The 25,503-nt window shown below is 48.8% G+C and overlaps 9 protein-coding genes across 9 annotated transcripts; 4 read left to right on the plus strand and 5 right to left on the minus strand.

The window, feature by feature from the left end:
• Positions 1-553: 553 nt before the first annotated feature.
• Positions 554-2,320, minus strand: PENARI_c003G08382 (putative MFS transporter; the record flags this gene model as incomplete). The annotated part of the gene is made up of 2 exons (XM_022628582.1): positions 554-845; positions 903-2,320. 2 exons carry the CDS (start codon positions 2,318-2,320, stop codon positions 554-556), a joined length of 1,710 nt encoding a protein of 569 aa, XP_022491493.1.
• A 984-nt stretch (positions 2,321-3,304) lies between these two features.
• On the minus strand, positions 3,305-5,105 carry PENARI_c003G00977 (putative rhamnogalacturonase; the record flags this gene model as incomplete). The annotated part of the gene is made up of 7 exons (XM_022628069.1): positions 3,305-3,393; positions 3,447-3,752; positions 3,806-4,019; positions 4,074-4,208; positions 4,266-4,473; positions 4,536-4,614; positions 4,667-5,105. The coding sequence occupies 7 exons, from the start codon at positions 5,103-5,105 to the stop codon at positions 3,305-3,307; spliced, it is 1,470 nt and encodes a 489-aa protein (XP_022491971.1).
• A 600-nt stretch (positions 5,106-5,705) lies between these two features.
• On the plus strand, positions 5,706-7,196 carry PENARI_c003G00272 (sulfatase family protein; the record flags this gene model as incomplete). The annotated part of the gene is made up of 1 exon (XM_022628013.1): positions 5,706-7,196. The coding sequence occupies one exon, from the start codon at positions 5,706-5,708 to the stop codon at positions 7,194-7,196; it is 1,491 nt and encodes a 496-aa protein (XP_022491455.1).
• Positions 7,197-7,802: 606 nt separating this feature from the next.
• On the plus strand, positions 7,803-9,489 carry PENARI_c003G09010 (ankyrin repeat domain-containing protein; the record flags this gene model as incomplete). Its single annotated transcript, XM_022628628.1, has 2 exons — positions 7,803-9,378; positions 9,458-9,489. The coding sequence occupies 2 exons, from the start codon at positions 7,803-7,805 to the stop codon at positions 9,487-9,489; spliced, it is 1,608 nt and encodes a 535-aa protein (XP_022491282.1).
• A 1,924-nt stretch (positions 9,490-11,413) lies between these two features.
• On the plus strand, positions 11,414-15,483 carry PENARI_c003G01672 (uncharacterized protein; the record flags this gene model as incomplete). The annotated part of the gene is made up of 11 exons (XM_022628112.1): positions 11,414-11,516; positions 11,583-11,665; positions 11,718-11,884; positions 11,934-12,019; positions 12,081-12,333; positions 12,402-12,449; positions 12,500-12,581; positions 12,634-12,664; positions 12,723-12,855; positions 12,906-14,209; positions 14,666-15,483. The coding sequence occupies 11 exons, from the start codon at positions 11,414-11,416 to the stop codon at positions 15,481-15,483; spliced, it is 3,108 nt and encodes a 1,035-aa protein (XP_022491703.1).
• Positions 15,484-16,043: 560 nt separating this feature from the next.
• On the plus strand, positions 16,044-17,474 carry kat1 (putative 3-ketoacyl-CoA ketothiolase (Kat1); the record flags this gene model as incomplete). The annotated part of the gene is made up of 4 exons (XM_022628102.1): positions 16,044-16,114; positions 16,167-16,347; positions 16,418-16,994; positions 17,047-17,474. The coding sequence occupies 4 exons, from the start codon at positions 16,044-16,046 to the stop codon at positions 17,472-17,474; spliced, it is 1,257 nt and encodes a 418-aa protein (XP_022491842.1).
• Positions 17,475-17,636: 162 nt separating this feature from the next.
• On the minus strand, positions 17,637-18,680 carry PENARI_c003G09911 (putative zinc metalloproteinase; the record flags this gene model as incomplete). The annotated part of the gene is made up of 1 exon (XM_022628693.1): positions 17,637-18,680. One exon carries the CDS (start codon positions 18,678-18,680, stop codon positions 17,637-17,639), a length of 1,044 nt encoding a protein of 347 aa, XP_022491707.1.
• An 855-nt stretch (positions 18,681-19,535) lies between these two features.
• Positions 19,536-21,958, minus strand: hsp88 (Hsp70 chaperone Hsp88; the record flags this gene model as incomplete). Its single annotated transcript, XM_022628318.1, has 5 exons — positions 19,536-19,823; positions 19,877-20,182; positions 20,234-21,674; positions 21,740-21,771; positions 21,884-21,958. The coding sequence occupies 5 exons, from the start codon at positions 21,956-21,958 to the stop codon at positions 19,536-19,538; spliced, it is 2,142 nt and encodes a 713-aa protein (XP_022491644.1).
• Positions 21,959-22,577: 619 nt separating this feature from the next.
• On the minus strand, positions 22,578-24,933 carry chsD (chitin synthase D; the record flags this gene model as incomplete). Its single annotated transcript, XM_022628811.1, has 3 exons — positions 22,578-24,582; positions 24,662-24,828; positions 24,880-24,933. 3 exons carry the CDS (start codon positions 24,931-24,933, stop codon positions 22,578-22,580), a joined length of 2,226 nt encoding a protein of 741 aa, XP_022491763.1.
• Positions 24,934-25,503: the final 570 nt, after the last annotated feature.

Consider the following 25,503-nt stretch of genomic DNA (forward strand, 5'->3'; position numbering starts at 1 on the left):
TGAAGGTGGAGGGAGTAGCTGTGGAACACGTTCAAACTCGACGCATAGTTTTCTGCAAGCAAACCTGGGTGGAAAACCCGGAGATATGCAATGGCCGATATATGTTTGACAGAGTTAATATGGTTATCTCAAATTATCCCGCGCGCTGCCCCTTCCACTGGTGAACTAGCCAACGGACCTTCACTTTAAAGCTTTTCCTGAAAAGTCATGCTTCTACCTTATCCGCTTGCTTTCTAATTTTTTGCTCTTACTCCATGCGCTTGCCGTTTACGTGTTTTCTATATGTGGGTAAATCGTGTAGATACATAAATGTTGGGGTATGAAAGAGCTTCTGGCCTATGACTGTCCGAGGCCCTGTAATCTATAGTATGGAGAAACGTGGCAGCTGAGAGCACTGTCTAGTGATAATGTTCTAGGAATATTGTAAGGCGAAGGATGAATCGACTGTATAGTATATGTTGAAATGATCTCTGGTCCCTATCGGAGCTACCTGGATCGACGCCTGCCATGTATCCTTCAGGGTGGTGCACTCTTCGGTGTACCGACCTTCGCATTAACTATCGAATTGGAAATCCAACCGCTTATTACCTTGATCGGTAGTCGTTTGTAGATACGTCGCCTTCTCTTCAGCCGTCAATTTTTCCCACTGCGTTTTCTTCCACCGGTTTCTGGCCACATAGTATGCCTTTGCCAAGATATATGCGACAATAGTAGCAATATTGATAGTGATGAGTTGGGAGTTTCCTCGGCGATAGAGGGGCTTGTCGTCTTTGCGATAGATATTTGAGGAGGCAATACCAGAGAGCTGGATAGTTATGTTGTAAAGGGCGGCTGAAACGGTTCTCCTACAAGGGGGATCAGTATTCAAAGAAGTTCAGTAACAAATGATTAGGAGTACTTACGTTCTCACGGCATTACTGAGCCGGGAGCACCATCCGACATGTGCTGCATGTGGGTTCGGCCATCCTAACAGAATGAATGTCACCGCATAGAGGCCCCAATTCGACAGCGATCCGGACGAGGTATAAAGCACGATGAGAAGTGGGAGACTCCAGATCTGGGTAAGTAGACCAATGATTGAAATTTGGTGAAAGCGCTCTGTTAACTCAGTTACCAGGACAAGGTTGATAGCCCCAAACACCGTGACGGGGATTGTTAATAACGTTGTTTGGAAAGTGCCGAATCCAATGGCTTTGAGCGATAGCGTGAGATAGGTCTTTGGTGAAGAAGTCGGGATCTCAAACAGCATCCCGATGACATAGATCGGCCATAAGTCATAATCCTTCAAGCTCTGCCATAACATTCCAAGGGAAAGCGCTTCACGGTTATGCATGTCTCCCTTTGAAGGGTCATCCCGCAGGACACGGTTCACGATAATCTTCTCTTCTCTTTCAGTGAAGTAACCTTTCGGATTCCACCAGGTCTTTGTCTGTGTAGGACCCGGGACCAAGAACAAGAAACTCAAGAATCCGATCACAATACTGATCAGAGCCTCGATTAGGAACAACCATCGCCAACCCTCGCGGCCATCCACTCCACGCATGTGCAGGACACCATAGGCGATGAAAGAGGCAATCACACCAGACATGGAGTCCACAAACCAGAACATCGCAAGACGGAAAGGCATCTCCGTTTTGGTGTAGAAATAAGACAAATATAGGATTGAATCAGGGATGAAACCACCCATGAAAAGACCGATGAAGAATCTGCAAGCAAAGAAGCCCGCCCGATTATGCATGAAGAATTGACCACCCGAGGCCAAAGACCACAAAATGATCTGGAAAGGAATCCAGCGATCTGGACCCAATCTTTTACCGAGCATCTGGGAAGGAATCTCGGCAACGAGGAATCCAACACGGTACATGTTCTGGGCGTTGTTGTAGTCATTCGTAGTAATCTTCAAGTCATCCAAGAGATTATCAGCAGCAGCATTGCCAAGGTTGCCTCGATCGAGGTTCAACCCAAAGAACATGACAAGAATCCAGACCAAGATCTTCAGGTCGGTTTTGCGTCGCACGGACGTCTCCTCGCGGTGCGTCCATCTTTCTTTGATGTCGAATCTGTGCAGATTCTCATAGTCGGGCTTGGGCAGGTAGAATTCCCCAAGCAATGGATCATCGAAGACACTTCGAACAGTGGCAATTGCATCAGGGTCGACTTTGCGTTTCCGCGAAAAGAGAGCAGAGAATAGAGACTGGGACTCGCGAGGCTGCTCTGGCTCTGCAAGTGTGGCCAGAGCTTCCTCCTTCGAATGGTAGTCTTCACTATCCTGAGGCTCAGAGTATGAGACCGGCGGCTCCTTTGAGGATCTCGATTCCATGACTTTCTAACACACCTTCGGTGCAGTATATAATGAACGCGATGCGAATGAGGTTGGAAGGACAAAGGCGATGTCATAATAAGAAGTACAGCGACATCGTCCGTTATATACCAAGTTTTTCTCGAGAAAATATTTTCTATTCCAAGATACCATGTCAAAAGGCCGTAAAGAATACGTGCTCTGTCAAAACCATGATGCGATTCACGCCAACTGACTGGAGGCAGGGACTCCGATCGAGGAGATAACGAATCATCCTCTCAGGTAGACAAAGACGCCTTCTCAATCTAAATAGGCTGAATTGGTAAATACTAGAGAAGAAAGGCCAAGCAAGTTGTAGTAGGAACGGTTTTCTTGGTCAATAGAAACAAGCCTTGTTATTTAGCCGATTCTTTCGCCATGTAAGCGCCGATGGCATCAACCGTTCCCTAATCGAAGCAATCAGCGGTGAACGCATGCAACCTCGCAGTGTTACATTGGTGGAAGATTTTTATTGTTCAATATATCTGGCTTTCAGGGTTTCTGGCATGACTGAGGGACCCGACGCCGCCGTAAATACCGACATGAATTTTTGCTCAGATCCATCGGCCTTGGCACACTACCTTCAATTAGCCGTATGACTCCGAGTTTAAACCTACACTTGTTCCGACTGTCGTCCGAGTGCCAAGGAATAATTGTCTTGGAAAAGCTTTGTGGAACGTCCCGAGTCTGGAATCACTTGCCAGGTAGGTATATGGATTGACAGTTCTTCAACTAAGGGAGGAAATGGTTTTTGGAGAAGTATTTAACATTTCTTACATTTCAATCAAGACTAAGATACCCATTTCGATGTTACATTGAGTTCTATGTAAATTGCTATATCTAGATTTCCCCCAACCACCTCAAACCCTCATACCAATCATCCCTTGCATCCACAACAAAGCAAGTCTTTCCGAGCTTCTTTCAGACAGTCCCCCAGGTATAAATCTATTCTTTTTCTCTTCTCATTTAGAAACTCCCCCAGTAATGTAAATCATAGTCCACTCCACCAGGGCGCCAAAGGGGAGCAGGACTATACACGGGGATAGGAGATGCAGCTATCAACGCGTATGTTAGTCACATTTTGTAAGTTCTGGGGTGCTCAGCTTACTGCCATAGCCGGTACTAGGTGCAGCCCATGTCGGAGTGCTTGGGGTTTTCCATCCAGTTGGGGATGCGGTAATTGTATATGTGCTAGTGTAAGTATGAGGAGATTGGCCCGAATTCAGGGACGCAATGCCGTTATTGGGCCCGTAACTGTTGTCCCCAGTTCCAAAAATGTTGCTAATCTTGTTGACAACCGAGGTACCTGTTTCAGTCCAAATGCTGAAGTCCTCGACTGTGACATTCGTTGCATACGTGAGGTCGTTTGCAATAAGGTACAGTGGAGGGCGTTTTACACCATCAGCAACGGAGCCTAGGTATTTTGTCAGTCTATCACTGCCCACAAAATGTTAGAAGTGAACCCACCAGAGAAGTTCCGGAAAACTAGGTTACTCAATGCGACAGCACCAGTGTCGGGCTCGAAAGTGTTTTGCCAATACTGATTGATATCCAACCCATACAAACTTCCGAGAGAACGGAAATTGGAGAACGTGATGTTGGTGACGTATCCAGATCCCCCAGGATATGTCTTGATAAATGCAATGTTGTTGCCTTGGATAACGCTGATATTACGTGCTTCCTGTAGTAAGTCAGTCCCTAAGAGATTTTCGGTATTAATTGAAAGAGAACACACGATGTTGGAGATCTCAGCAGACACATTCAAGCTGCCGATGGAGATTCCAGACCCAACCTGGTTGCAGACCAAATTCTCAACCAAAGCATGATGAGACGGGCTCTTCACTGAAACGCATTCATCGCGATTTGTGACCTATATTAACGGTTCAGCTTCAGAACTAGGTTCAGCACCATGCTCTCCAGGTCATACCTCATTGTCATGGATGTGATAGTTCGTGCCAATAGCATCAATGCCATCGTAACTGCCCAGGTTTCCTCCTCGAATCGTGAGATGATAGGCTTCCACGTTGACAGCGAAATCGAGAATAATATGAAACTTGGGACTGTCGACAAGGATCAAGTCATGTACCGAGGCATTTTTTGGAGAAATCAGACGTATGAGGCGAGGGCGATCAGTGCTAGAAATTCACACCTTCCAGTTAGATGTAGCTTTGTCTCGAAGAAATGCAAGTTTCCTTACTTGTTGAGGTTCCGGTAAATATATCCTTGTCCCTGGAAAGCGCCCTTGCCATTCGAAGAATAAAACTCGAAATCCACAGCTGTCTCTCGATGTCAGAGTTTGCTATTTGCATAAAGAGTGATTACACTCACCATTGACGATAACAAGAACATCTAACAAAAACTTTTGGTCACCCTCTCCATTGATGGTGGCATTGATGATGTCTCTGCCGGCAAATCCTTGGAGTACCAACTCACGCTCAATTGTCCAGTCTCCTCCATATGCAGCAGTAATCAATCCATCCAGTTGGAAAGCCCAATTCGTACCATTACTGAGCGTAACACCTCGCTTGATCAAATATTCACCTTCCGGTACAATGAGACGGCTTCCTGGATTTTTGCGGACGCATTCGGAAAACACAGTTTCTAGTGCAGTCGATATATCGGTGCTATTATCCGCGACACCGCCATAATCGAGGATGTTGCACTCGATGTTTTTGTTCTCGAGGGCTGTTGTAGGGCCTACGGGGCCTGTCAATTGACCAGCGGCGATACCCGACAGCAGGGGAAGGAAGAGAAGGGATATCTTCATCTTCTGGCAATGGAAAAGTAACTTATGGTTGTAACTCTGCGACTGTTGTACATTTGGATCTATTTAAGCGGAATTGTCAGAATTCCAGGTCTGAGGAATTACGCCAGGTCGTTTCTAATAGTTCTGTTGAGCAGCATAATATGTTATACCGAAGGCGCCATAATTCACCCACCCAATCACCCGAGATGGGATAAGGAAAATGGTTTTATTCGAAATGTCTGTTTTGCATTATAGATCGTGTTTGATTCAGACTGAGTTCATTGTACAGTACTAATTTCCGCGATCAAAAGGGTAGACGCTAGCCAATAGGAAATAGTTATAGAGAATGACAACATTTTTAATTAATATTCGGTTAAACACCTTGGAAGCTAACGGAGGCTAATTGTTCTTGACTCATTTGCGATGAAGCACATCATCTCTCTAGCAGATCGCGCTGACACCGAAATTGAACAAAGAGGGTTAGGCTTGATCTGAAGTAAATGCACCAATAGAACAAAGTGTTTGATAGCAGGTCCCTTGAAATTTATCTTTATTTGTTCGAATTTCCCAAAGCTACTGATAAGAGAATTTCGAGTCGTACTTTCAGTGACTCGGTTGAAAATGTCAGGCAAGAAGAACATCCTGTTGATGGTCGCCGATGACCTCGGCAAGCAGCTCGGTTGTTATGGAGCTTCAACTATTCAAACCCCGAACATCGATCAGCTAGCGGGACAAGGCACGCGGTTTGAGTACGCCTTTGCGAGTACTGCTTCTTGCAGTGGGAGTCGCTCTGTTATTTACACAGGTCTACACACTCATCAAAATGGCCAATATGGACTTGCCAGTCACCGCCATCACTTCGTTACATTTGATCACGTCCAGACGGCGCCTCAGCTGTTGAATCAACGTGGATATCGGACCGGAATCTTGGGCAAAATCCATGTCGGACCCTCCGCAGTCTATCCCTGGGAAGTGAAAAAAGAGAGTGAAACGAGGGATGTTGCCGTTATCGCTGATCAAGCGAGGGACTTCTTCCAGGATTCGCAATCCGATGGGAGACCTTTCTTCCTGACGATTGGTTTCCATGATCCCCACCGCGATCGCACGAGAGGCGGCTTTGGAAATGACCAGGTGTACGACTCTCGAATCCAGACGGGGAACTATAATCCAGATGATGTCGAAATCCCACCATTCATCAACGACTCTCCCGGTACCCGGTTTGAGCTGGCCGAGTACTACAACTCCATCCACCGGCTTGATCAAGGCGTTGGGTTTGTTTTGGATGCCCTGACAAAAGCCGGTGTTGCGGATTCGACTTTGGTGATCTTCATCAGCGATAACGGACCGCCTTTTATCAATTCGAAAACTACCCTGTTCGACGCGGGTGTCCGGCTTCCTCTGATTATCAAGCATCCTGATATCAAGCCCGCTGTGAATGGTGACATGGTTTCATATATCGATATATTGCCTACCTTGCTCGACTATGTAGGCCATCCTGGTGCAGTCGATCCGGCTAAGAAACGACTAGGTCGCTCATTGCTTCCTGTTCTTGGCAGTAACGTGAGGCTCTCAGACTGGAACCAAGTTTTTGGCTCGCATACGTTCCATGAGGTGACAAATTACTGGCCAACGCGATTCATTCGGGACCGACGCTACAAATACCACCGCAACCTCGCATGGCGTTTAGACTTCCCATTTGCTGCTGATCTCTACGGGTCTCTTTCCTGGGAAGATATTCGCAACTCAGCAGACAACGAAATCACAATCGGCGGACGCAAGCTCAAGGATTATTTCTTCCGAGCGCCGGAAGAGCTATTTGATTTGGAGAACGATCCAAATGAAGTCAACAATATCGCAAAAGACCCAGAGTATTCTGCTGTATTGGATGATTTGAGAGGGAAGTTGGAAGAGTGGCAACGTCGGACGGAGGATCCTTGGTTGTATCGGGATGGCGTTTCAACCTGGTTTATTCGATACCATTTTCCAGCTGGGCTGAAGGTTCCGGATCGATTGGACTTTGATATTGACCGGCCAGGAAATCGAAATGAGAAGCCCTTTGACGGGAATGGACCTTGGGGTGCTGAGGTGGATGATTCCAAGAACGTGGCTTAGAAAGTTATAGACTGATCTTAGTGATTAAATGATATTCTTTCGGAAAGTGGAAGCAGTCACATTAATGGAGAGCTGTGGTTACTACAACAAAAGATATGTCAGATTCGAAGAGAAGGAGCCACAGCTTTAGTCTTTACACCGCCTATGTGTTTGGATAGTTTGCAGCTTATTGGAAGGTAAGCATAACCTAACGTTAAAATACATAGCCAGAATTGTGGGTTTTGGGGAGCATAGTAACAATGAAATCCAGCGGGCAGTACTGCCACGAACAGAATCTAGTTACAGTCATAAGTTACTTATTTTCGACGAGTAAGTCTCAGCCCCGAGAGCAGAGAAACAAATCACTAAATTGTCCTTCTATCCCTAGTTTTGTCAAATTATATCTAGAGGCCGTTATTCCGCCGGACATCAGAACTTGTAGGGCTTTCCTCGAGTGGGTTGTAAGAGAAATGGACGGTCGGATCGAAGAAAGGCCCTCTTCGTCCTTTTTTCTTCCCTCTCCGTTCTTCCAACTCCCCCTTTTTTCGCACTTTCTCTTTTTTCACGAATGAACGGCTGATATAAGAAGGGAAACAAGCCAAGAGAGAAGAAAGAGAGTAAATTATCATGGCAGAGAGCAATTCTCCTACCTCGAGCCACTTGGAGCTTCCGGAATCCCCCTCTCAAATCATCGGCAGGCGCAGAAACCGACTTGTGAACATCATCAAGCAAAATGATATCTCTCACCTCCGTCAGTTTATTGCCTCGTGCTCTCCCGAGGATGTGATTGCCCCTGGGACACCCTACTTGGAGGACACCTTATTCAGTGCAGCCTCGTACGGCAGCTCTGAGGCTCTTCACATCCTCTTGGAGGTGTACACTGCAGCCCCAGAAATTGTTAAAGAGCTCAATCCCAATTTCCACCTGCTGCTCGACGCATGTGGTGCAGCAAATATTGATGTCGTGCGTTTCATCTTGGACAGCCATGACGATCCAGAGAATCCGTTACCGCTCGGAACGGTGGAGTTGCATCAGAGAGATGACTCCGGAGATACGCCGATTCTCGCAGCTGCGAGGTCGCTGATATATCTTGACAAAGACGCCGACGAAGTGGAAGATGAGGGCCTTCATCGGAATGAGTGGATTCGGAATCGGATTGCGCGAAGCCATCAGTTGATCAATTTTCTTCTCGACCAGGGCTGTTCAGCGACGGATGTTATTCCCCCTTTGCCGAATGATCTCTCCTCTTGGGGAAATCAGGTTCAAGACAGTGTGCTTGGGCTTGCTGTGTCAAGGGGTAATGGTCCATTAATTCAACGGCTCATTGATTCCGGTGCCGATATCTACCTCAAACATCAACACCTTCATCATGCCAGAGTACCACTTCAGTCTAGTACCACAAACACTCACACGCATGATGTGACTACGCTCCATCTAGCAAGCTTATTCTACAATTCTGATGCTGTTAAATTGCTCTTGGATCATCAAAATCATAAGACCAACGGCAACCCTGACCTGGCTTCCTCCTGTGACAGTGATGGGCGGCTTCCATTACACTGGGCAGCTAGCGGCCGTGGAGAGACTGATTGTAGACTCCTGGATAAGCAGCTTAGAATCACAAAAACCCTTCGGCTGCTCCTCGACCATGATTCTACTAGTATCAACCTCGTTGACAACACTGGATTCACGCCCCTACACTATGCTGCTATAAGCCACGCTAGGTGCGGTTGCAGCCAGTATGCTGAGCTTGCTATCCGCAATTTACTCGAATACAAGGCTGACCCTCGCATCCCCGATGGCTCGGGCCGTACCATCCTACATCTACTAGGGTATCACACCCATCAGAGCGACCCTATCAACACTATGCTCTTAGACTCAATCTTGTCACACGGTACCAATATCAACCATACCGAGAACAACGGGAAAACAGCGTTACACGTCTTTGCTCAGAATCTGCGACAGGTCTCAGCGGCAAAGTTCTTAATTGAGCATGGAGCGGATTTCAGGGCTCGGAACACTCTCCGCGAAACACCCTTCCATGCGGCAGCGCGAGGGTTTTTGAATGATCATGCACGCCGTGATGGGAGAGATAAGGAAGTGACAACCGCGAACAAGATCAGACTTCAGGATGAGATGATGCGTGCTCTGAACAGTGCTGCTGGGGAAGATGCCGCTATGTTGATGACCCAACCAAATGCGGAGGGTAAAACTCCGCGAGACTTGTTGGAGGAGACCAGAAATAGGTGGCAGGGAATAGCGCAGCCCATATCCGGCCCTGAAAGAGGCAGAGGCAGAGGCAGAGGGCAGCCAGTAGGAGCATAATCACAGATGAAGCATACCTCATAAAAGTGGCCATCGTAGCACTTGTTACAATTCTTCTCTCATATCTGATTTGGTATGCCCGATCCACGAATATTTAATTCTCTCTTGTTTAATTTCGGAATTTGCGCCAGATTTCAAGGCTTTGAGTCGAGGATGCTGGGCATAGTCTTTCATACTCCGCCGTTATCTGACCAAAGCGCATCTTTAGCAAGATTTGGGGCCGGAGCCATATACATGGAGCCCTATTTGAAGGTGACTTTCGTTTCAAATAACTGGCTCGTGCTTTTTACTGTACCAAAGAGATACTAGAAATGAACCTTTAGGTGAAAGAAAAACAACATAGCTTGGGTTCATGTCCTGTAGATGGGATTTATCAGACAAAGAACGGATGATGAGAATCCATTATAGGAAGTTTCGGAAATCTACGTGGAGCTTCCATTCTTCGTTAAAGCTAGATTGGATCTCCGAGTGTGTCATTGATCTCGCTATGAACATAGGTACAGACTAGTTCTGAATGAGAGACCGAGACTCAAAGGGGCCTAGCTTCTACAATGACACATTTTCATATTTGTAAAAGGTAGAGAGCAAAGTGAATAAAATAATGTAACTGGAGTGAGTTGAGACATCAACGAACGCCCACGAAGCGCTAGCTCTTGACTATGGTTGTTGTGGCCCATAAATATATAAAAATTTCAACTGTTGGGATTAAATAGCTAACGTTAGTAGCGGGTTGTGGGGAGCCTTTGGATATACATGTATCGCACTTCATAGAACCCAAAGCAGATGAATATACAAAGTACTTACAAAGTGGATTTTGTCCCTGCACAACTGATCGTTGATTAGAATATACATAGGGGAATACGAATACGACCCGCTTATTCAAATATTGTGAACGGGCAGAACGTTACAAGCGGTATACAGATGTACGACTAGTAATGCCATTCGCAGCCGAATTCTTCCAACCTCGCTTTAGGTATGCAAACGGGTGGATAATGTAAAGCCGAGAGAGAAACAAAGAGCAAATGAAAATCGGCAGTGAAAGCAATCTAACAACAAAGAACCAACACAATCATTCCAAGACATGCAGTTTCACTGCTAGGCAGAGTATACAACCTTGGAAGTCTAGCCAACATTGGTGAGCTTCCGATCAGAGAGCAGAAAATGACGATAGTCGCCAAGAATATGCAATGCGACCTCCTACCCCCGCGGCTTTAGCCGAGGCTATACCAGGAGCACTGGGAGACTAATATTGGTAATACAGCCGATGGATCATTGAACAAGATGTATGCTCTCACTCTCTTGGCTGTACACAAAGCTTTGCGGTGTACATAAACGGACCACGGTAGTTCCATCAGCCGGACGCTCAGGCACTACTTCCACCGAAGTTCTACCGAGCATTAAACGGATACGGTGTACCCGATTGGCCTTTAGGACGCCCCTCAAGCGACTTTGTCACCAGCTAGGAAAGCTTAAGCTTAGCGGGATTGAAGATGTGGAGGGGTAATACTAGCCATAAAGGATCCCGAGGGCATGAGCACTAAATCTATGGGGTCCATAACACATTTAGGTTTGACTATATCCATTAGCTCCTCTCTGCCCGTGGGGAAGTTGTATCCATGTATTATACCTGCGCCTGCAAGGGATATTTGCGGGGAAGGCGGGGAAGTTCGGTATAGATCATATACACACGCCAAGGCATTAAGCCACGGTGGTAATCAGGGAACAAACAAATGAAGATGCGCTGATTTATTGTATTAGCGTCTTGGTGTCCAGCATACATACGTCGTGTCGGCAGTTGAGGCATCGGCTGTACTCCGAGCATCCCATGATGATGATCGTATATTAAGCAAGTTCTCCCTTCTGGTTAGGGTAGAACAATTCTTCAGGCTCGGGTTATATTACACCATATCCTCAATATGAGGTTCCTTGCTTTCAGCGCTTGCATTGCAAGCGTTACGGCCGATGTTATCACGTCCGACAGTCACTTTTATGGTCAAAGTCCGCCTGTGTATCCGTCACGTAAGTCACTTGCCATACTATACCAAGTATAACTAGTCATATATGCTAACCTTTCTTTCTTCTTAGCTAGTGGGACTGGGACTGGAGACTGGGCAGAGTCATACACCAAGGCAAAAGCGTTTGTCGCCCAGTTGTCACTTGAAGAAAAGGTATCCTAACTACCACCCCGCGGGTAATTATCAAACAAACTAACAAATTAAGTCAAACCTTACTTTCGGCGCTTCCACGACTGAGAATGGGTGCTCTGGTTTCATTCCAGCTATCTCACGACTCGGATTCCCCGGACTTTGTCTCTCGGATGCCGGAAATGGACTTCGATCTACTGATCTAGTCAATGGGTATCCGGCCGGACTAAGTGTTGGTGCAAGGTAAGATATACCTGGCACATACAAACTGTTTCTTCGCTAAACTCAGCAGTTGGAACCGGAAACTCACGACCCAACGAGCACACTTCATGGCCGGCGAGTTTAAAGCGAAAGGTGTCAATATTGCCCTCGGTCCAGGTAAGCATCTTCATGAATAACATAGCTTCGTAATTTGCGTTACTGACAGATGTGATTATAGTTGTTGGCCCTCTCGGTCGCGTCGCTCGTAATGGTCGAAACTGGGAAGGGTTCAGTAATGACCCATATCTAAGCGGTGTCCTTGCTGCCGACACCGTCACAGCATTCAACAAACGTGGTGTGATGACCAGTCTCAAGCACTACATTATGAACGAGCAAGAGACAAATCGGAACCCTGTTACTGGTAGCACCCCTCAGACCGAGGCGGTTTCGTCGAATGTGGATGATAAGACGATTCATGAATTATACCTATGGTGCGTTGTAAATATCTAACAAACGATCCAAGTGATACTCTTGCTAATGTTAATCTATTCATCATTAGGCCTTTCCAAGATGCCATCAAGGCAGGCTCTGTGAATATCATGTGCAGGTGAGACGAATTTACTTCGTGATTATTCGTGGCTGACAATTCGCCTACAGTTATAACCGAATCAACAACTCATATGGCTGTGCCAACAGCAAGACTCTCAATGGGCTTCTTAAGACGGAGCTTGGTTTCCAGGTATCTACTCGGATTATCTTTTGGTGTTGTAGTAGAAAAGCTGACCGTTTAGGGATTTGTGGTTACTGATTGGACTGCGCAACGTAAGCGATTACTCTAAACCCAGGTATTTCTCATTCATCTCACTAACTTTGTATACAGACAGCGGAGTTGCCAGCGCTTTGGCCGGTCTTGATATGGTCATGCCTGACACTAAATACTGGGGTGACAATCTGACTACTGCAATCAACAACGGCTCTGTTCCGGAGAGTCGATTGAATGATATGGCCACTCGGTATGTTTTGAACCCTATATTGAAAACGTATAGAAACTGACATCACTCAGTATTCTTGCTGCATGGTACTATCTGGGTCAAGATAGCAGCATTCCCGAACCTGGAGCTGGAATGCCCTATTCTGTCATTACACCACACAAGAGAGTGGACGCAAGAGACCCAGCTGCTCGCCCTGTTATCCTACAAGGTGCAGTTGAAGGCCATGTTCTTGTGAAGAATAATCATGCATTGCCCCTCAAAAAGCCACAGGTCCTGTCCGTCTTCGGGTACTCCGCCGCAACCTATAAAGCATCAGTCCCATCTACCAGTGGATTCGGATCGTGGGGACTCGGTTACGAAAGCACTGATGTCCAGCAAATTATGGCTGCAATTGGACTTAATGAAGGACAATCAGTTGAGCTTCAGTCTATTGCGATCAACGGTACGATCATCATGGGCGGTGGTTCTGGTGCAACAACGCCCACCTATGTCTCTGGTCCTCTCGACGCCCTTACAAACCGAGCTATGAAAGATAACTCGGCCCTGTTTTGGGATGTCGAAAGTCCAGCACCTGAAGGTGTCCCCGCTTCGGATGCTTGCTTGGTCTTCATCAATGCGTGGGCATCTGAAGGATATGACAGACCTGGTGTTTATGATGATTATTCTGACAACTTGGTCCTTTCTGTCGCTGATCAGTGTGGCAACACGATTGTCGTGATCCACAACGCGGGAGTCCGTCTCGTTGACAATTTCGCTGATCATCCTAATGTCACTGCTATTGTCTATGCCCATACACCAGGCCAGGATTCCGGTGCTGCCACAGTTGCATTGCTCTACGGTGATGAGAACTTCTCTGGTAAGATGCCGTACTCTGTTCCGAAGAATATCAGTGACTATGGCGCGCTACTTGACCCCAGTCTCCCAGAGGGTGACTATGTCAACTATCCTCAGAGCGACTTTTCTGAGGGTATCTTCATCGACTACCGCGACTTTGAGTCCAGAAATATCACACCTAGATATGAGTTTGGGTTCGGTCTATCGTATACTTCGTTTGAATATGGCTCGCTTTCTGTTACCAAGACCAAGAAGGCAAACAATGCCGCCAGATATCCTTCTGGGGCTATTGAGCAGGGTGGACAAGTTGATCTGTGGGATGTTCTCGCCCGGGTCAAATTCACAGTGAAAAACACTGGCCCAGTGGCTGGAAAGGAAGCTGCGCAGCTTTATATCGACACTCCTTCCGGTGTCAAGCAGCTCCGCGGCTTTGAGAAAGTCTCACTGAATGCGGGCGAGAAAGATTCCGTCACATTGGCCTTGACTCGTCGGGATCTGAGTGAGTGGGATGTTGTGGCTCAGAAGTGGCGGTTGGTGAGTGGTAAGATTGGGGTCTACGTTGGTGCAAGTTTGAAGGACTTGAGGCTTCAAGGAACATTGCATCTGTAATCTCGATTATTGAGAGGAAATACAACTATTGTGGCAGTATATAGCATTTCCCACTATCTAGGATTTGCGAAGAGTTTGAAATATCATTTTTCTCGATTACCAACACCGTATTCATCCAGCCCTGTTAATCAAACAATGTTGGCTGCGTGAAGTTGGTAGTTTGTGTCATCACCCTTGTCCTTTGAACCCGGTCGGACTTAAGACGTAATGTCCGAGAGACTGCATTCCTTGCGGCGGATTCAAGCACTCTAGGGAGAACACGCAAGCTTTTTAGATGCGTTTCTGTGGTACAAAAGGCTGATTGATCATTGGGGTCATATCTCTCATTCATCAAACTCAACCTAGACAACAATCATGAGTACCCAACTAACCATCGTCCTCATCACAGGTGCAAACCGAGGCATTGGTTACGAAGTTGCCAAGCTCCTCCTCTCCTCACAAGACAATTATTACATTCTTCTCGGTTCCCGAGATGCAGGACGTGGTGCTAAAGCCGCCGCAGAATTGGATCCCACCGGCGCATCAGTGGAACCAGTCACTATTGATGTAAGCGACGACGCTTCCATCGAGCTAGCAGCACAGCATATCGCCTCAAAGCATGGACACCTCGATGTGCTCGTAAATAATGCGGGCATCAACACCGAGCTCGACGTCCTCCTGCAGCAGCAAAAGAAGCAAGAACAGGGCGACCTCGGGGCAACACCGGACTTTGCGAAGCTGCGAGAAGAAATAAAATCACAAGGGACTGAGAAATCCAACCTTGCCCAGCTTCGGAAACTCTACCGCGATGCATACGAAGTCAACGTCTTCGGCGCAGCAGCAACAACCGAGGCCTTCAAACCCCTTCTTGCGAAAGCCGTAGCCTCACCACCTCGCATTGTCTTCGTTTCTTCTCACACGGGGTCGATGGGTCTGCGGAGTGAACCATCATCTGGGATCTGGGAGAAGCTTCGCAGCCCTTCATTCCCGACCTACCGCAGCACCAAGGCCGCTCTGAATATGCTGACGCTACATTATGCGGCACTGTTCGAAGAACAGGGGTGGAAGGTTAATGCCTCGGCTCCGAATCTGACTGCCACGCATTTCTCGCGCGGGATTGGACGACCTGCGTCTGAATCTGCTGTTAATATTGTGCGGTTGGCGACTTTGTCGGTTGATGGGGAGACTGGGACGTATTCTGATGAGAATGGGACTGTGCCGTGGTAGTTATAGGTATAGGATAGGATCATAGTAGTTAATGTCCTTCGTTTAGCATTTTGATTACGTTGCTCTGAAACATGGATGTTGTTCTTTAAGAGCTCAACCCGAAATTTGCCTAGGCATTGTGACGTTGGAAAGTCAATAAAAGGACGTTAAATCCCGGATATGTAGAATGTACCTGTCATTAGTATGTGGTGTAGGCCAGTCCGGAGGTAGTGGGTACTTACCGGCCGAATAGCAAAATGAGCCTCGGCACACTCGGGCTACAGAGCGATGCGGAGATCTTCTCTCATACTTCTTCTCTTCCTGCCCACTCAACTTGACTTCATCATTAACATCCTTGCATAATCAGTAAGTCACTCTTCCTCTCATCCCAGAGCAGATCCCTTGGTCTTCTTGTCTCGGCCTGCGATCCTGGAAGTGAAGCTCGCGTTGAAGCTTCCCCGCAATAACCTTGAAAGATCTGAACATTCACTGTCATACACCAGCACTACAAAAGTCCGGGGGTTAAGCAACAAATTCAACTAACCTTGCAAACCGCTCTAGTCTTTCTTTCATAATTCACCATGGCCGCAGACCGTCTTAGCTCGCTCCTGAGCCACCTTAAGCCCGCCTCCGCCAGCGGCCTCAACGCTATGTAAGTTCAAATAACCTCGGCAGGGATATATGGGCCTAACATACTTCCGAAGCACCCAAAAGAATCCCGACGATGTCGTTATCACACTTGCTCTCCGCACACCCCTCACCAAGGCACGCAAGGGTGGGTTCAAGGACACAGAGCTTGATTTCATCATCTACGCTCTCCTCAAGGAAACCCTGGCCAAGTCCCAGATCGACCCTGCCCTGATCGAAGATGTCTGTCTCGGCAATGTATGTCCCATCAACCTCCCACCATGCTGAACCCCTGCATCACATTTCAACCATCTAACCACCAAACCAGGTCAGCGAAGCCAAGGCCGCCTACATGGTCCGCGCCGCCGCCCTAGCAGCCGGAATCCCCCACACAGCCGGCGCCTCCTCAGTAAACCGCTTCTGCTCGTCAGGTTTGAAAGCCGTCCAGGACATCGCAAATCAGATCCAGCTCGGCGCCATCGACATCGGAGTCGCCATGGGCGCCGAGTTGATGTCCGCCGCCGGCGATCGCCTCGAGAAGCCGTTCAGCGAGGAGGTCCTGCGTAACCAGGAAGCCGCCGACTGCATGCAACCCATGGGTCAGACGTCCGAGAACGTTGGCAAGGACTTTGATATCCCGCGTGAGCAGCAGGACCGGTATGCAGCAGAGTCATTCCGTCGTGCTGAGGCTGCGCAGAAGGCTGGCTGGTTCGATGATGAGATTGCTCCCATCACTGTTAAGGTGAAGGATCCTAAGACTGGGGAGGTTAAGGAGGTTACTCTTACTCGGGATGATGGTATTCGTCCAGGGACTACGTTCGAGTCGTTGTCTAAGATTCGTCCTGCGTTCCCGCAGTTTGGTGATAAGTCTACGGGTGGAAACTCTAGTCAGGTTACTGATGGTGGTATGTTTTGTCCTCGTTAAAGAGTCGGTCAATTTCTAACTCATTCGACTAGCTGCCTCTGTTCTCTTGATGCGTCGCTCAAAGGCCATTGAGCTGAACCAGCCTATCCTCGCCAAGTTCTGCGGTGCTACCGTCGCTGGTGTGCCGCCTCGCGTTATGGGTATTGGCCCAACTGCCGCCATTCCCAAGCTGCTGAGCAAGTTCCAGCTTGACAAGAATGACATTGACATCTATGAGATCAACGAGGCTTTTGCTTCTATGGCTGTCTACTGTGTCAAGACCCTTGGTCTTGACCATGCCAAAGTCAACCCCCGTGGCGGTGCCATCGCCCTCGGCCACCCACTGGGCGCGACGGGTGCACGTCAAATCGCTACCATTCTGAGCGAGGCTCGTCGGACAAAGAGCAAGATTCTGGTTACTAGCATGTGTATTGGTACTGGACAGGGTATGGCTGGTCTGTTTGTAAACGAGCAGGTTTGAACATGGAGGTCTTAAATTCGGTTAAATATGCGACAAAACAAATCTGATGTACAAAGAATGAATATTAACCAACGAATATTAAACAATCCAATGGTCTCATATGTAAATGCAAAAGGTCATAAATCATCATGAAAGGAGTAAATATCCCAAAAACAAGTGGCATCACGTAGCATCATCCTGCTTCCCAGTTCTCTCCTCCTTCTTCATCCTCTCCTCAGCAGCCCTAGCCATAATCTCCCTCCTGGACTCAGCACCAGACGCCCCAGCCCCAGCCCTCCTCCCAGCCTCATCCTCCCTCAACCCACCAAGCACAAACTCACCCCCAGTCCACCCACACTCATCAACATACTCTCCCTCCCCACCCTGCACACTCTCCCAATCACGCGGATTATAAAACTCCTGCCCAGAAACACTATGACCACCAGACTTCCAATCCCCACTCTCAACCTCCTTCTCAATCTGCGCCGTCAAATTCCAAAAATCGCGATCATGAGGCCCAAACACACAATGCGCCAGCTCATGACAAAGCGTCTTCCGAATAGTTCGATAATCGCGATATCCATCATACGCATCCGTCCGCAGCCGCAATTCAATAACCTCGCCCTTATTCCGGTTTAGACCCAGCGTCCGAGATTCGCTGGTTGTATGTTCTGCCGGGTTCATCTCCGTCAAGAGCGGGACGGAGAATTTGTGTTTGGCCATTGCGGTGCGAATGCCTGGGTCGTCGCGGAGGCGTTTGAGGAAGTCGAGTGAGCGGTCTGGGTTCGGTAGGTAGGAGAGTGGGAGGAGACGGTGGAAGGTGTAGTTGTTGCTTGAGGATGAGAGGGTGTGCACGCCGCTTGCGCGGGTTGTGGTGGCTGGTTTGTTGCGTCTTGCTGCTGCCAGGTGCGTTGCTCGCGCTTCTTGGCGGCGTCTTTCGCTGGCGGATTGTTCGTGTAGGTCGGCGATTGCTTGGGCTGGGGTGCCGAGCAGGGTGATTTTGAATTTTGGGGATGTTGTCTGGAGGATGCTGTCTAGCCGTGTTGGGGGGAACGGCGCTTTTTGCATTCCTGGCTTTGGGGCTATTAGGAGCTTTTGGTTGTCTGTTGGGATGTTGAGGGTGCTCTCTATTTCGGTGGATAGGTCTTGTAGTGTTGCTGATGATGGGAGGGTGAAGGTATGCGGGGTACCATGGTGGTGAACGGTTAGCTCCATCGAGGCTTCCATCTTGATGTCGCGAACTGGGTATTGAAAAGGCAGAGTTGAACTGGGAGAAGTAGAAAGGTGAGTAGTTTGCGACAGGGTAAAGCTTATACGTCCCGAATAGGCAGGCGCTGAGGCGAATTCGACGCGGTTCCACGGCGATAGCTTGGTCAGCACGGAGATAAGGACCACGTGAAATTATTTCCTGTGGCCTCAGGTCTCAGGCCACGAATATCAGATGTCCCGTCAAATGTTCAACGACCATAGGTCGAGTCGCCACATTTAGTCAGGTCAGAGGATTATCAGGTTGCCAGATTAATAATACAGCTTCTTCACTGGAGGATACTAGATTTAAATAGGCCAATAAGCTTCACCGGGTCTTGCTGATATAATTCTCACATCATTGGCCACGAGGCTCAGATGTGTTACTGCTGTCGCCTTGCTGGCTGTTCATTGTCTAAGCAATCGATCCAACGAATAGGGGACGAAGACGCTGAAGATGCCACAAATGTTGTAGACTGCGCTTACTTCTTGATCCGAATAAATAAATTTGCAAAGCAAATTGTTGAAGACAAAGGCGTTGAGTATATTCATCTATTCATAAGCGTCCAAGGAAAAAAAGGAACGATCTACAACATAACCGTTTGCCATTAAGAACAAAAAAATAATCAACCATGTTGTTCGTTGAGTTGATCGAGTCTAGTCCGTAAAAATCTGTGAAAAGTTCTTTTCGTCATACCGCGCCAACGCCCATCTCAGGATCAATGGAAGCAACAAAAGGCCATGATCCGAGTATGACACGCCGGCGCGGGTTCCCATTTCCATTCCCATAACCAGGTCCAAACGTAAGAAAATCAGTGATCAATTATGTCATCTGATTTACTGCTTGTCCTCGGCGGGAGCGTCCTTCATCTCGGAGTCAGCCTCAGCGTACTTCCGGGCGTTCTCCTCGTTCTGGGCTGCGGCGTCCTCGGTGGCCTTCTGGGCAGCGAGCTCGGCGCGGCGCTTGGAGGCGGCGGCCTCCTCGGCCTTACGGATAACCTCGCGCTCGGCCTCGACCTTCTCCTTGTAGCGCTGGATTATGGGGCCGGCGATGAAGCGGATTTCGTCCATCTTGGCGATGTAGATGGACTTGGTGGTGTCGTCACCATCCTCATAGAGCCAGTCCTGGAAAAGAGTCAGTATATAAGTTGTTGATAGAATGATATATGTAAACTCACCTCGGTGGCGCTGAGCTTGGCACGGAGCTTCTCCTTCTCCTCGTCACTGGCGAATTCAGAGTAAACGCCGTCGATCTTGTCACGGAGTTCGTAGATTGAGGCCTCGAGCTCGTTCTTCTTCTCGTCGGTCTCGGCAACAAGCTTGTCCTCCATGTACATAGAGTTCTCGCGCTCGGTCCAGGCAGCCTTGACGGACTCGTCGAAGCCGCCGGTGGCGGAGGCGATGGGGAGGTCGCCCTTGCGGACCTGCTTCTTGACCTTGCGGGTCTTCTTGGGCTGCTCCTCCTTCTCGTCGGTGTCCATAGCCTGGAAATGGTCAGTACAGCTGCTACGTGTGTGGGATCAGATAACACTTACATCACCCTCCTTCTTTTCCTCCTCGACGGGCTCCTCAACCTCCATATCCTCAACGTAGTATCCAGACTCAACATTCAGGATACCGTGCAAGTTAAGGCGGGCCTTGAGCTTGCAGATCATGAAGTCGTTGTTGGCATCAGCCTGGACACCCTTGACGGAGAAACGGCCGATCCAGGGGTTAACCTTGCCGGGCATGGTCTCGGCCTGGGTGTAACGAGCCTCGAGGTCGAAGGGTTGCTTGCGGTAGAAGGTGAGGATCTTAGTAGAGGGCATGACGTTGCCACGGCTGAAGACGGTAAGGCTGGTGTCCTCATCGGGGATCTCGGGGGACTGCTCCCAGGTGAAGTCGATGGGGTAGTTAACAATATCGTGAACGGAGAAGTCACGGACACGGAAAACGGGGGAGAGGGTAGCACAGCTGAAGGCACAGCCACGAGCAATGGCCTCATCCTGGTTCAGGGTGAAGGAGAGGGTCTTTCCGAAGTAGTTGGTGAGGGTCTCCTTGATGGCGGGGACACGAGTGCAGCCACCGACCATCTCGATTTGGTCGATGTCAGCGGCGGTGAGCTTGGCCTCGGCGAGCGCCTGTTCAATGGGGACAGTCAGACGCTCAAGGAGGGGCTTGACCATGGACTCAAGCTCGTCACGTTTGATCATAGCGCGGACATCGGTGTCCTCCATCAGGGACTCGATGTTAATGGGTGCCTGGGGGTTGGCCGACAGGACCTTCTTGAGCTTCTCAGCGGCGACGAGGGTACGGGCCCAGGCCTTGGGGTGGGTGCGGATGTCGACCTTGAACTTCTCCTTGAACTCATCGGCAAGGTGCTCGGTCAGGGCCTTGTCGAAGTTACGACCACCGAAGTGACGGTCATAGGTGGTGGACTTGACGTTGAGCTCACCCTTGCGGAACTCAACAATGGAGCAAGTATAGTCACTGTAACCAATGTCGATAAACATGACGCGGCGGGGCTTCTCCTCGGGGCCGGGGAGGTCCAGCTTGGTGATACCCCAACCGAGAGCGGTGGCGGTGGTGTCGTTGATGAGACGGAGGACGTTCAGACCGGCAATGTCACCGGCGTCAATCATGGCGCGGCGCTGCACATCGGTGAACCAGGCGGGAACGCTGACGGTGCAGTCGGAGACGGGAAGGCGCAACTCCTTGGAGGTGATGTCCTTGATCTTGCCAAGGAACATGGCGACCAACTGAGTGGCTGTGAACTTCTCCTTCTTGCCGAGGTAGTTAACCTCGACACCGGCCTGGCCATCGACGTCGACCAGAGGTGCTGTGTTGTATTCCTGCTCAATGGCGACATCGGGGTCGTTGAAAGAGCGGCCGATCAGGCGCTTGAGAGAGCCGATGGTGTTCTTCAGGTTGGAGATCTCACCACCCTTGGCGGCCTCTCCGATGTGTCTGCTGCGGGCAGTGAAGGCAACGAGGGAGCTAGAATAAATAGTTAGTCCTCCATTTGCAAATGTATCATGGCGGGACTTCGGAATAGAACTCACGGTGTCTGACGATTGGAAACCTCATTGGCAATCTAAAACATCAAAGGTCAGGTTAGCGCCAGGTCTTCATGTACTGTGCATGGGGTCTCGATCATCTGGACAGAAAATCGCGAACCCGCATTGGGAACGTGGGGCAGTACGCACAATGTCAATACCCTTGTTACGGGCAACACCAATCTTGGTGCTCTGCGCACCCAAATCTATACCGACGACACTCATTGTGGTAGAAAGTAGTGAGGGATGTGAGGGGAGGTGGTGGAAGGATGGAGGTTCAAGAGAGAAAAGGAGCGAGAAGTCGGAGGGGAGAATTTGCACGCCACTCCACTATTATTGGAGGGGCGATGGCCAAGTTGTCAAGCGGTCTGTCAAAAAGGTAAAAAATAAAAAAAGTATGGGGTATTTTAGGGGTATAAAGTAAGGCAAAATCTTTCAAAATAACAAAACCTCCAACATTCAGCGATCTACCTAGACTACATATAACTACCATCAGCACTTGGTGTTTTCACATCGAACCTTCTGGCGGCTGCTGGACTAACCCACCTTCACCGCCCTGGTACCCGGCAGAATGTGGAAAATCTGGTCACCGCTCTCAGCTACATCATAGCCCTACGAGAATGTGTCTACTCTATTGTTTGATATCTGGGATGAATGTTGATGTGAGAGTGGATAGGCACCACTAAGAGAATTGCCAACACAATGCCTATAATAAGAATAGTGGCTGGAAATACATGAGAGAACAAGGCAAACGTGTGGAACTGAGAAGAAAAAAAAAAAAAAAAACTGACGTCAGGTAGAAGAATATCATACGGTGGGCCATGTTGTCCGGGCTATCTTCGCCTCACTTCTGGTTAAAGACTTCGTCACCCGGAGCGATGTTCTCGAGGCGGTTCATCTGGTAGACTTGCGCCGGCACCTCAAGCTCATATCGTTCAGACCCGGATGCCATAGACTGAATAGCATCTTCGTCATCTCCAGTACCAAAAGGGTTATCTAGGTTATGGGTACTTATTGTGCCCGTTGATGCCCGACCTTGGCGGGCATAATAGAGTTTCTTCTGGTCCTCCTCACTCATCAGGAGGTTGTCCACGTCTTGTGGCATCTGCACGAATCCGGAGCGACAATCTGACGATGCGCTAAGCACTGATTCCGTCGAATAGCAAAGGCGAGGTGGTAGCTGACACTCAGGATCTTCCATGGCATTGACTATCCGCGCTAGCGCAGGCCCGGGTCCGGCAGTGTTGACATAGAAGCCATCTAGAAGTTGCTCCGCCGGTGCAAATCGTCCTTCCACTTTCTCTGATGGCCGGATGGGGACCGATGTCCGTCGTACTTGGTTGCTGCGGAATGTGTCGACATCCACATTGAGCTCATCGCCTTGTTGCCTCGCCCGTTCAGCTGCTTCCGCCGGTGTGGTATGGTCGTCCGCCGTTGCAGCATCGGCCCGTGGTCCTCCCCATGTTCGCTGACCGGCTGTGAAAATCCCGTACACCATGTAGATCCAGTTGAAGAATGGATTCACGAGGAACATGATTGGGTACAGCCAGGCCTTGTATCGCTTGAGTCGGAGGCCAAAGTACAGCATGAGCAGATAATTCAACCCGAGAGAAACGCCCATGAAGCCGACAGGGAGATCATTTGCCTTTTTCGATGTTGTGAGAAGTGCAATGATCATGATGAAAAACAGCAGTGCCGTCGTGCGGATCGTGTTTTGCATGAAGCGAACGAGACACAGCAGTGGATACCGCACCCATAGCCGGATATCCGTGATCATGCAAACCTCGTTAGTGATAAATCCCAGGAACCATCGCCGACGTTGTTTCAACAGACTGCTAAAGTCCTGAACGGCCTCGGTTTTGCAAAAGGCGCTCGTGCACAGTTGAATCTGATATCGCTCCTTCGCACCAATCATGAAGAGGTGAGTGAGCCAGCGGTCTTCCCCAAGATGACATTTCCCATAATCAAAGAGATCGTCACATTGTTCCGCCTTGTCTGAAAAATAGTATTTGGCCATTTTGCGAAAGGCTGAGAAACGTAGAATTGTGAGAGCGCCGGGAAGGCAGGTCACAGCACCGCAGGCAGACTCGACAGAGCGCTCAAAGAGCTGACCATGGATGTATTCCATGTCCTGAAGAACTGTAAGCAGGTTGTTCTTGTTCGTTGTTGAGGTGATGATCCCCGTCATGGCCAGCATGTTGTGCTTGCTCCCAGGTTTGAGCTCCATGTCATACATGAAGTTTTGCAAGCAGACCCGATCAAGTATACAGTCAGAATCTATGAAGAGCAAGAAAAGGTTATCATGCCGTCTCAAATACTCTGCATACACTTTATCGATCAGCTTGAAGGTATGCTTTTGGCAATGTCTCTTCCCGCCGTGCTTGAAACGCGAGACAGTGATTCGGGCGCCTTTGTAAATAACGTCGATGCTCTGTGGATAGCTTTCCAGGGAGATCGGGATCCCCAGATGGTGAAGCACTCGAAGATATGGCTCGTCCACAGTACCACCATCATAGGAAAGGAAGACATGGATGCAATTGGCGGGGTAATCGCAATCAACCACCGAGTCGATTGCTTTGATTAAGACTGCTGGCTCCTCCTTGTACACAGGCATCACAACCACGGTCTTGGGGGCAGTCCGATCATCAAGAACACGTTTGATCTTCTTCGCTCTCCCCAGTGAATTAGTAGCCAGGCCATAAACACAGAAAAGCCATGGCCCAACGAGCAGGATTGAAAAGGCCCAAAATGCGAATATTTGAAATCCATGGACCATTCCATGGGGCAACCACACGGTGACTTGTGGTGGCAGCGGGAGGGTAACAATCATGACGGGAAGAAAGGAAAACCTATGAGACTCTTTGGTTAGTTATTTGTCTCCAAAGTCATGCAATATGTATCCAATCTCTCCATCTTCTGGAAACTTACCGCGTCGCCGAGAACAAAATGATCATCACGACAGCAAGCACCTTGATGCTCCAATGGTCCGCCTTACGATAAACCTTCACCAGGCAATATAAAAAAGCACACAGCCAGAGAATCCATTCGAAAACTGCTGCCAGCATGAGTGGCCCGACAATGCAGAGGTATATGATCTGTTCGAGGATGGTCAGGAAGGTCTCACGGCCTCAAGAGGGTGAACATACATCTTGCGCCGGCCAACCCTCCTTGTCCGACGAGACTCTCTGTGCTGGAACCATTTTCAGCTACTGTCAGAGAATGGCAATGTGTCAATTGCTCCGTAGCCTTGGATAAAATGCACGTTGAGACAGAGGTTTGCTATGCGGTCACTGGTTCTGCGACCATGTCTGACTCGCAGAACGGATGGATGATCAGGAAGAATATTGTTGAATATGCTGGTGTAATCTGATGTGTGTGAGAGAAGACAAAGAAAGTTGGAATGAAGACGAGAACGTGACTGCATGTCTATGTAGGCAGGCGCGATGGACTCGACTCTTGAGCGGTGAGAACGGCTCAACTATCCATGGCGAGATAACTCTATGATGTTACTTTCTTCTCTCTTAACTCCTTCAACCCTCAACTCATCTCGTTCCTCAAAACGACTATATTGTACATCGTATAGATCTGCGGACATGTCGGACTGCCTAAGTGGGACAGAATCCACTAGGCCCTATGCGGTCTAGCCTAATGCCTCAGGCCGCATCAAAGCTCCTAAAAAAAATTCCAGATTCTCCCCGCCGATTGTACTCGATTCATCCCATTCTCCCATTCTGTTCTGGTTAAGATATTCGGCGCATTGATCATATACT

This window comes from Penicillium arizonense (genome assembly GCF_001773325.1).
Source record: "Penicillium arizonense strain CBS 141311 chromosome Unknown PENARI_contig003, whole genome shotgun sequence".
NCBI classification, from domain to species: domain Eukaryota; kingdom Fungi; phylum Ascomycota; class Eurotiomycetes; order Eurotiales; family Aspergillaceae; genus Penicillium; species Penicillium arizonense.